The following is a 10,203-nucleotide window of genomic DNA, read 5'->3' as shown; positions in this document are numbered from 1 at the left end:
TGCACAGACTCTACAGGACTTCTTGAATGTTCCTTCTCATAAATGGAGCCGTAGGCAGGGCTGAGGCTGAGAATGGCCGCTTTGGTATCAGACTCCAAAGGCTGAATCTGAACTCTTACCACTTCCTGGTCAGGTGACCTTGGACAAGTTACTTCTCTGAGTTGCTTTTCTAAGGAAAAGCTCGCCCTTCCCAGCTCACACTGCTAGTGGGAGGCGCAAGCAACTGGGTAGGAGCACTTCGTAAATGCTAAGAGGCTATCCAGCTGATCTGTTGGTCTTTCCTTCTCCTCCCCTCCCACATAATCCAGCCAACATACATTTTCTTGTCCTATACAAACCTTAGGGTAACACCAGAGCTCCTAGAAGTGTCTGCAGACTGAGCAGGTGAGGCTGCAGAGATGGGACTCCGAGGGAAAGAGTCAAATGTTTCCTCTCTAAGCTACTTGGAAGACCCTGTGAATTCCCCACAAGGTGGGAGCGTATGTCACCTTCTCTCTACCCTACCGCACAAATCCAGTTGGCTGGTAGAAATACAGATCCAGGCCACTCACACAGACCTCACCCAAATCGTTTAGAAGGGGACCAGGCCCATCGAGTCCTTTGCTTATAATTCCCAAGCCGCTCCGTTTCTCAGGAAGCCCTTTATCCTTTATGCCACCCAGGCGCCTCACGGAGACAAAGCTTCCTTCTGTTTTGGGGGCACCTAAAAGTGGCCTGCCTGGGAATCTAAACTGCACGGCGCATATGTGATTGTACTTGGAGAGCCCCAGGAGATGTGCCAAGGAGTTAGGGCTTTGTCTTCCAAAGCAGCTGAAACTGGTCAGACAGTCTGCGCCCTGTGTGTCTGCCCCTGGAGAGAAAGATGCCCTGACTTGGGCCGAGATAACAAACTGGTTTCAAATAAAGCCCTAAATCAAAAACTCGAGTACGTTTCAAGAGAAGAGCCCTTTCAATTCCCAGGTTCGAGACCTTGAGCTGGAAGCCTGGGTGAAAGACACGAGTTAGTCTGTTCTTTATTTTCATTGGAAAGTTACAGAGTTACTTATCAACAAAATGACCGTCCCGGGCAGAAACATCCGGTGGTTTCTATGTACAGGCAGGGCCAAACCCCAGGGCCCACACCTCCGTGGGAGCCTCAACCCCTGCAGCCTCTCTTGGCTTCTTCCCAGGCCTCCAGCAGCCAATCCTAAAGATGCCAGGGACAAAAACCATCCTGACTTCGGCCCCTGCTTTCCACCCCAAAGCAGGGTGGACCCAGGCCCAAGTTTCCGGCAGCTGGTGGGTTGTGGGGGTCTCTCTCTTGGGGGCCCACCTGCCTCCCTCTCCCTCCAAGGCAGGCTCTGTGGGACATTCCTGAGACCACGTTGACGGGCTCACGGGTTCCTGCTCCAGCCTTTTTTTCTTGCGAGTCGCCGTTTTAACACCAAGACAGTCCAGCCTCTCATCCCAGAGGGGCAAGTGCTTGTTCTGCTGCCTTTCCTGATGTCCCTGGTTTGTTTGTACAGAAACGACAATACTCTCGGTCGCACCATTTTGGACATGGGGCTGCTGAGTAGTGGCTCAACAGGTGCAGTTCTGCTGGTCGATCTGCTTCCGGCAGGGCTCCATGGTGACTGCCACGCCCACCCCACTCCGGCCGGATGTCATGCGGGTCACCTCGCTCCAGGTGTCCGAGTTCGGGTCGTAACACTCCACACTGTCCAGGAACGTCTGACCATCGTAGCCCCCTGCAGGGAGAGAGCAGAGGGGACAGTCACTTGTCACGCCACCGCAGGGGTGGGGGGGAGGCAGGGTGTACTGGTTTGAAAGGAAGCATGCCCCCTAAGAAAAGCCATGTTTTAATATAAATCCCATTTCATAAAGGTAGAATAATCTCTATTCAGTACTGTATGTTTGAAACTGTAATGAGATCATCTCCCTGATAGATGAGATTTAGTTAAGAATGGTTGTTAAACTGGATTAGGGGATGACGTGTTTCCACCCATTTGAGTGGGTCTTGATTAGTTTCTGAAGTCCTATAAAAGAGGAAACATTTTGGAGAATGAGAGACTCAGAGAGGGCAGAGAATGCTGCCACACCACGAAGCAGAGAGTCCACCAGCCAGTGACCTTTGGAGATGAAGAAGGAAGATGCCTCCCAGGGAGCTTCATGAAATAGGAAGCCAGGAGAGAAAGCTAGCAGATGACGCCATATTTGCCATGTGCCCTTCCAGCTGAGAGAGAAGCCCTGACTGTGTTTGCCATGTGCCATCTCACTTGAGAGAGAAACCCTGAACTTCATCGGCCTTCTTGAACCAGGGTGTCTTTCCCTGGATGCCTTTGATTGGACATTTCTATAGACTTGTTTTAATCGGGACATTTTCTCAGACTTAGAACTGTAAACTAGCAACTCATTAAATTCCCCTTTTTAAAAGCCATTTCATTTCTGGTATATTGCATTCCAGCAGCTAGCAAACTAGAACACAGGGGAAAGCAAAAGGCGCCACCACGAGAAGCAGCCAAGCCCCCGTGAGTGTCATTCTGCAGAAAGGGATAAATCGGGGCTCTTTCCCACAGCCCCGCCCCAGCCCAGCCCCTGCCCGCCGGGCCTCACCGAGGACGTAGATCCTTCCCTGGTGTACGGTGATGCCCAAGGCGCTCCGTCGGTGCTTCATGGCAGCCACAAAGGTCCACTTTTCTGTCTCCACGTCGTAGCACTCCACGCTGTTCAGCTGGTGCTGCCCGTCGTAGCCCCCCGCGGCATAGATGCAGTTGTGCAGGACGCAGACCCCTAAACCATACCATGCAGAGAGGGTGACTCCGGGGGCCTGCCCGGCAGGCCTTCCCCTCTCCCGAGGCACCCTTTGGAAGCAAGGCCAGGAGAAGCGGGAGCTGGGACACAGTTGTGATCAGGCTCTCCTGTGGGTGCTGCAGGGTTCGAGGTCGAAAGGGGGAGACCAGGGGTTGGTTGGGGGGGTTGGGTCCCCACCCACCTGCCCCACTTCGGATGCTGTTCATGGGCGTGATCATCCGCCACTCGTTCCTCTCTGGGTAGTAGCACTCAGCGGAGCTGAGCCGGTTTGTCCCGTCGAAGCCCCCAACGGCATAGAGCAGACGGTTGAGGACGGCCACCCCCACCCCAATCCTTCGCGTCAGCATTGGGGCTACCAGGTGCCACTCGTCCCGCTCCGGCTCATACCTGCAAGGGCACAATTGCAACAGTGACCACGGCAACCGCAGCAGACAGAGCTGGCTTTGGGGGGACACCGATCGGCCCCCCCCCCACCGACATTCTGCAAGCTCTTGGCACCCGACCCCTTCAAGCCTCACAGCCACTCTACGAGGCCAGACGTGTCAGAGGTTCCCATTCTCCCAGATGTGGGAGAGAGGCTCCCGGCCATGCTGTGCTCAAGGTCACACCCCATCTGCTGACCCCAGCCCTGTGCCGAGTGTTACGTGCACTGTAGCCAGGTCACCGAGTAAGCAGTGGTGGCGCTGGGGGCTTGATCCACAACTCAGACAACCGCCCGGAACAGCTGCCCTTGAAGTGTGAGGCTTGGAGTTATGGTGACTGCCCATGCCAGGTGGCCCAGCGCAGTTTGAAGCTCATGCTTATGCATGAGCGTAATTATCACTGGTTCCCCTTTCCTTGTGCACCATCCCATCATCCTAGCCACTGTGCCTGAGAAGCCTCTTGGGCGTCTATTTGAAATGCCCATTCCCTACCCTCTCCTTGAATCCACCGACTCTACAATCCTGGTATCTCCAAAGGTGGGCCTAGGGGGCTTTGCCTCATTGTAACTAGCTCCCCAGGTAAGAACTGCACTCTAGGATACGCTTCTGGGAGGAGGAGAAGGCAGAGGACTAGGTCCAGCAAGGGCCAAAGCTCCAAAACTCTCGGCTTCTAAACTCACGGCCCACCATGTACAGTTGCGCAGGCTGTACACTGCACAGAGGCACCCCATCTAAAAGGGCACCCTTCATATGCAGGCCCTCATCTTTTATTACGGTGATCTGGGGCCAGACAGCAGTGAAGCGTGGCAATTGCACAAAATCGGCCTGTTAGAATTCCAAGCGGATGAACATTTCCCCCATCTGCGCGACGGTCTGCGATGGTCTTAGGGGCAGTTTCCAGCCCCAGACACATCATCTAGGATTATGAATTGCAAATGTCCCCAGGAGTTTAGCATCCGCCCTGGAAAGCATGGAGCGGAGAGGGGCGCTGGACCCGGGCCCGCCCTCCCCCCGCCCAGCACCCACCCCCACCCCGCCCAGCGCCTCCCACTCGCCTCTCCACGCTGTTGTGGTGGATGCAGCCGTGGGAGCCGCCCACGGCATAGATGTGCCCGTCGATCACCCCGACGCCGATGCGGTTGCGCGGCACGCTCATGGGGGCGCACGGCGACCACTGGTTGGTCATGGGGTTGTAGCAGTCCAGGGCGCTGGAGTCGGTGTTGCCGTCGGGCGAGTTGTTGCGGCCGCCCACGGCATAGAGCAGCCCGCCCACCACGCAGCCCGCCAGCCCGCTGCGGGGCACCTGCAGGTCGGCCAGGCGCAGCCATGCGCCGTCGCTGGGGTTGTAGGCCTCCAGGTAGCTAAGCGACTGGCGGAAGTAGCCCCCGGCGGTGTAGATGAGCCGGCCCACCTTGGGCGCCCGGCAGGGCATCACCTGCGTGGGCTTGTGCAGGGTGAGCTCCTGGAAGATCTTGACCAGGTAATCCTTGCAGCGGGAGTCCGACTGCAGGATCTCGCACTTCTGCAGCTGCATCTGCAGGAAGTGCGGCGTGAGCGAGTGGCAGCGCACCGCCCGCAGCAGCGCCTGTATGTAGAAGCGCCTCTGCTCGCAGTCGTACTTGACCCAGTTGATGCACGCGTGGAAGACCTCAGACTCGCAGCGCACATTCAGGTCGTCACGGCTGATGAGGGTCACCAGCTGGCAGTGGGACAGGTTGAAGAACTCCTCCTGCTTAGCCACCTGCGGAGGCACGAGCGTGAGCTGCTGGCTCCTGGGGGCCGCCCCCACCCCTCTCCCGAAGGGGCCATGTGACCTTGGACAAGTCACTCTCAGTTTCCGATTCTGTAAAATGGGGATTCGAATAGCAGGACCCATGGGGGGTGGTGAGGAGGCAATGATTTACTGCCGTGTGCCAGGGACGGAGGACGTGTTCAGGTAAACAGGCAAGGATGCCATGTACCAGCTACCCTTTGGCTTTTGAACAGGAAGACTGCATTAAAAAAAAAAATATTACCTTTTAAAAAGGACAGGTTGTGCCCTCCCCCTCTACATGGCACAAGCCATTCAGGGGTGAAAGTCCCCCTGAGAGCATGGGGCATGACTCCCGGGGATGTGTCTGGCCCTGGCACTGTGGGATCTACACACTCTCCTGACCAAAGAGGGGGAAAGAAGTGCAATAAAATAAGGCATCAGTGGCCAAGAGAGATCAAATGGAGTCAAGAGGCTATTCTGGGGGCCGCTTTTATGCAAGCTTCAGTCAGACAGTGCTGATTGCCATGGTTGGCTAAACCTCAACCAGCACTGCTCCTGTTGACTCTTAAGAACACCCAGGGCTTGAACTGAGACTCTGTAAAGGTTTCATGCACTTGCATTGCTTTCCTGGAACATATAGTTAATTTCATTCCCCTATGCTGTAGTGTGGACACTCCTTCTCAACATGAAAAAGTCAGAACAGGCATTTCCCAAAGATCCCTATGGATCAGGAGAAGGATTAAAGGAAAAAGAGGAGGTATACGAGAGAAAATGAGATTTAACCTACGAGTATGGCTGCTGAATCTCTATATTAATATTCCTTCTAGCCTCCTGTGTTTCAGAGCAGCTAGAAGGAAAAATCTGAGATGGTGGAATAGTACCCATGACAAACTCTGGGATTTGTTCTGCAACTACATGTTGTAGCGTGCTTTGAAAATTATTACTTTTTTCTCTCTTTGCATCGTATATGTTATTTTTTTTACAATAAAAAAGTTTTTTGTTTTTAAAGTACAGGTTGGTTAAGAGGGAAAAAGCAACAGCAGTAGAATAGTCTGGGGGCAAAGGTGGGGGAAGTGCAGGCTCTGAAAAAACCAGCCTGAGTTGCAATGTTGGATCCACCACTTTCTAGTTGAGTGATCTTGAACAAATTTTAAACTCTCTGTGCTTTGGTTTTCCCCACTCTGTAAAATGTGGACTGTATTAATAGCTGTTTTAGAGCAGGGCTACTCCTAGGGGTCGCAGGTCCATGGGCAAATATGGCTTATCAGGAGCCTGTGACTACAGACAACGTCAGTCACCCCAAATCAGCAGGTCAGCACGTTCTTGTACCCCATTCCATGTGAAACACCACTCACACCAAATGGGAGCGACCTTCTTACCAGGTCACCCTCCTGGCACCAGGCCCCAGGACGAGCCTGGAGACGTCAGTGCTAGACCTCTTTGAGGCATCTGGTCAACCACTTGCAGCATAGAGGGAAGCAAAGCACCCAGAAGTGGAGAAACGGGAATGGGGCACCCTCAACCCCAGCTAGTCCCAGCCACCAGAAAACTTAGAAAATGTCAAGGAGGGCACCCCAAAGCCCGGGGTTCCCTGAGGCTTAGAGCCTGGACCACAGCCTGCTTAACCAGGTGCAAAGGTAGATGGCTGACGAGATTCAATGACTGAATTGAAAACAGGGGCTGGCACACAGGTAAGTGCTCAAAAAACGCTTAAATCAGCTCAAAGGCACAAGTGCTGTCGTTGCCTTGCAGGAATTAGGTCTCATCATCGAGGTTTTTCAAGAATCTTCCTGCCATTTTCTGTCGACGGCTTCCTCTACTTAAGAACAAAAATGAAATCATAAGCCATCAGAAGAAGGACCCGGCATGGGCCCCCCAAAAAACACACCTAAAAGTCAGTCTTGCAGTTTGCAGCTGCTCACGGGTGTTCATTAAATCTCTGCTGCCTGCCTGCAAGAAAGGGTCCTGCTGGGCACACCCTGGGGTGGGCTGGGGAGGGGGGAGAGTGTGGCTGCCGTCCTGCCTTTCCTACCCGGTCCCCAGCTTGACCCCAGAGACCCATGAAAACCTCACTTTCCCCAGCCCTTTCCCTACTGTGTGGCCCCGAAGCTCAGAAGCCCATCTCCCCGCAGCCACCTGCCTGACTCTGCACACACGACGGGGACACAGACCCGTGAGGAACTGCCCGCCATCCCGGAGCGCCCGCACGGCCCGGCTTCTCCGTGCTCACCTCCCCGAAGTGCATGTAGATGTACTCGCGGGCGCGCTGGTGCAGCTCGGCACAGCCCATCTGCTCGGCAAAGTTGGCGATGCCGATGGCGTTGCTGGGGTCCAGCTGCTGCACCAGGAAGTCGCTGCAGGCGCGGACGACGCTGTCAATCTGGTACATGACAGCGCCGTTCATGACGTGCAGCACGCACTTCTCGCCCACGGAGATGGACGCCGTGTAGGCGAACTCGATGAGGCGCTCCATGACGCTGGGGTGGATGCCCTCGATGGACACCACCTCCATGCCCTGCTCCCGCAGCCCGTTGGTGAACATGGCCTTGAAGACGGGGCTGGACGAGGCCAGCACCACCTTGTGGGCCATGAACTGGGCGGCCGGCGTGTCCTTGTACTTGACCTGCAGCGTGACGTCGCACAGCTGCTGGCTGAGCCGCAGCTCATTCATGATGCCGAAGGCCTGCTTGGTGTGGTCCTCCAGGGTGTAGCTGAAGGTGCGGTTGCCGTGCTGGGAGGGCGTCACTTCGGCCTTGCACTCGGTGAAGGCGTACATCACCCCGCTCCCGGCCCCCTCGGGGCGCTGTGACCACGTGGGCAGGAATCGGCTGTGGGCCCCCGCCCGGCTAGGCCCGGGTTCTGGCTGCATGGAGCTCCGGGCAACGAGGGACACCGCTGCCACTGGCACTCAGGGGCCTGGAGAGGGAGAGCACTGTGTTGGGGACGGGCCTGGGGCTTCCTTCCGTAAGCTAAAGCGATCCCGGCATGGGTTCCTTTCCCAGCAAACCAGGTGATGCAGCATCCATTTGCACTTGCTAACCGCTCTCTATAATCTCACCAGCAGGAGGGCCGTCTTAAAACACAGGTCGGGTCATCGACAGCCCCTGCTCAGAATCATTCGACAGCTCCCCGTGGCGTGCAGAATAAAACCAAACTCCTCAGTGGCCTGCAAGGCCCTGCCCATAAAGCCCCTGCTCACCTCTTCCCTTTGCCCCCTCTGTCCCAGCCATCTGTGGCCTTTCCCTGCCTCGAGCACACCAAGCTCTCTCCTTCCTTCACCTGTCACACATTTATTGAGCACCTACTGGATGTCAGGCAGTGTTTTAGGCACCGAGGACACATCAGTGAACAAGAGAGACCAACAAAACAAAAACAAAACCCTGCACTCTCATGGAGCTAACATTCGGAGAGGAAGAACCATAAAACCCAAAGCTATGAAGAACATTAAAACGGCCTCATGACACAGTGATGAGGGGTGATTACTTTAAACCTGGGGTTCCAGGAAAGGCTTCTCTGAAAAGGTAAAGTAGGAATAACTGTGAAGGCAGGAAGGGGAGTGGGCTGCAGGCAGAGGGAACAGTGACTGCAAAAGCTCAGAGGCAGAATGAAACAGACCAGCAGAAGCAAGGGAGGAGGAGGTGGGGCTGCATGCAGTGTAGACAATGAGGGATGGGAGTGTTAGATATAGCCTGGAGGGAGGACTGCTGGCCAGGAAAAGGGGTGCAATCCCTAAGAGTTTCTCAGCTCAGAGTCACCTCTCCTGAGGTTTCATTTTGATCACTGCACTTGTCAGAAACTGAAAGCACCTCCTTTGCTAGTTGGCTTCAGGATTAAGTGTCCCTCTGGCCACCAGTCCCCCAGGGATCTCTGTAGCAGGAGCTCTTGGTTAAGTCACAGGCTGTGTCCCCCACCCCATCCCATGTGCCTCCCCCTGGGGTCTGGCACTGCCCAGGGGTCAGGAAACGCGGGTGGCCGGCTGGCAGGCTGCCCACTCCCCTCGCCCCGGCCCGAGGCTCTCCTCCACCCGGGCACCACCGGCTGAGGCCGAGGCCCAGGACCTGCCTCTTCGCCTCCTGCTCAACTCCCCGCAACCCCGCTCCCGTGGCCCCCAAGAAGCGACAAGTGGGCACTGCGCATGCCCCGCCTGAGCCGCCGCCAAGGCCTGGAGAAGGCAGGAAGTGACCCCGCCGCCAGCCCCAGGGAGCGGACCGAGCCCCCCGCCCCGGCGCCAGCAGCAGCAGAAGCAGCGGCGGCAGCGGCAGCAGCAGCGCCCCGAGGTCCCCGGGCCTCGGTGCGAGCGACGTGGCCTGGGCCCCCCCGCCTACGTCCCTCCTGGGCCGCCCCGTCCAACTAGGGGATGGCACCCGGGCCGCGCCCTCCCGGCCCTTCCCCGGGCCGCGGGGATCCCCGGAGGCGCCCGGCCCGCGGCGGCCGGCTCCCCGACCTCCGGGCTCGGCCGCCGGGCTCGCGGGCCCCGGCACAGGCCGCCTCACTCACCCCGCCATGGTCGCGCTCGGGCTCCGCCTCCGCCGCCGGGGCCCCGGCGCCTCCATCGCGGCGCGCGCGCAGGTCACCATGACTAAGCAGAGCCGGGCGCCCGCGTGTCAGAATAAAAGTCCCCGCGGCCCGGGCCTCGGGCAGCCCCGGGAGGGGGGCGGACAGGGCGCGCTACCCGCCTTCCGCACCCTCGGTCTTCCCCCCTCCACCCCCCGCCGCGGCCGCGGTCGCCCGGGCGCAGCCCCAGCGCCCGCCCCTTCTGCGCGCCCAGGGGCCTCCGGCGCTCGGGAACCGGAGCCCCGGGGTTCGAAGCCCGGGCGCTCTCCTGCCCGCACCGGGGACCCCCGTGGGCAGCCCTCCCCGCAGCCGCGCTCACCTCGGGCCCCGCGTCGGCGCCGGAGTTCGCAGGTGCCACGCGCTCGCGGCGCTTCCGGGACCCGATGGGGGCTCCGGCCCGGTCAACCGCCGTCAGGGACCCGCGGGCACCTCCGCCGTCGGGGGGCCTGGGCTCCCGGGCGGCCTCGGGACGCCTGGGAAGGAGGCGGGGAGAGGGTGGGGAGGGCGCGCCTGGGCCGGAGCCGCGATTCCCCGCCCTTCCCGCAGGTGCAGGGCGCCGGGCCGGCGGGGACCTGTCCTCTTTGCGCTGTCCCTTCCATCGTCCCGGTTTGGTGGCAAGGGCCTCTGGGCGCGAGGCTTCCCTCCACCACCTGCTCTTCCTGTAGGCCCGCTGGGGGCCTTGGC

General features: G+C 58.1%; 1 protein-coding gene across 3 annotated transcripts; it reads right to left on the bottom strand.

Moving 5' to 3' along the window:
* Window positions 1–930: 930 nt before the first annotated feature.
* Window positions 931–9,992, bottom strand: KEAP1 (kelch like ECH associated protein 1). 3 transcript variants are annotated; one of them, XM_077121836.1, is made up of 6 exons: window positions 9,839–9,992; window positions 7,196–7,881; window positions 4,268–4,953; window positions 2,972–3,177; window positions 2,593–2,769; window positions 931–1,727 (listed from the first exon to the last, which is right to left on the bottom strand). In XM_077121836.1, the coding sequence occupies exons 2-6, from the start codon at window positions 7,832–7,834 to the stop codon at window positions 1,561–1,563; spliced, it is 1,875 nt and encodes a 624-aa protein (XP_076977951.1). In that variant the 5' UTR covers window positions 7,835–7,881; window positions 9,839–9,992; the 3' UTR covers window positions 931–1,560. The 3 variants fall into 3 exon arrangements, with proteins under 3 accessions (XP_076977951.1, XP_076977950.1, XP_076977952.1); XM_077121835.1 differs by lacking the exon at window positions 9,839–9,992 and adding an exon at window positions 9,463–9,540; XM_077121837.1 differs by lacking the exon at window positions 9,839–9,992 and adding an exon at window positions 8,024–8,953.
* Window positions 9,993–10,203: the final 211 nt, after the last annotated feature.

The sequence above is a fragment of the Tamandua tetradactyla genome, chromosome 11 (genome assembly GCF_023851605.1).
Source record: "Tamandua tetradactyla isolate mTamTet1 chromosome 11, mTamTet1.pri, whole genome shotgun sequence".
NCBI lineage: Eukaryota > Metazoa > Chordata > Mammalia > Pilosa > Myrmecophagidae > Tamandua > Tamandua tetradactyla.
This window is presented reverse-complemented; position numbering and strand designations above follow the sequence as displayed.

What these genes read in the sequence shown, in the direction of transcription:
- KEAP1 (XM_077121836.1), bottom strand. Translation starts at nt 7,834, where the DNA reads ATGCAGCCAGAACCCGGGCCTAGCCGGGCGGGGGCCCACAGCCGATTC. An exon ending in CAGCATCCGAAGTGGGGCAG is followed by an intron (nt 2,770 to 2,971) that starts GTGGGTGGGGAC and finishes GGTATGGTTTAG; the next exon opens with GGGTCTGCGTCCTGCACAAC. An exon ending in GGGAAGGATCTACGTCCTCG is followed by an intron (nt 1,728 to 2,592) that starts GTGAGGCCCGGC and finishes CTCTCCCTGCAG; the next exon opens with GGGGCTACGATGGTCAGACG.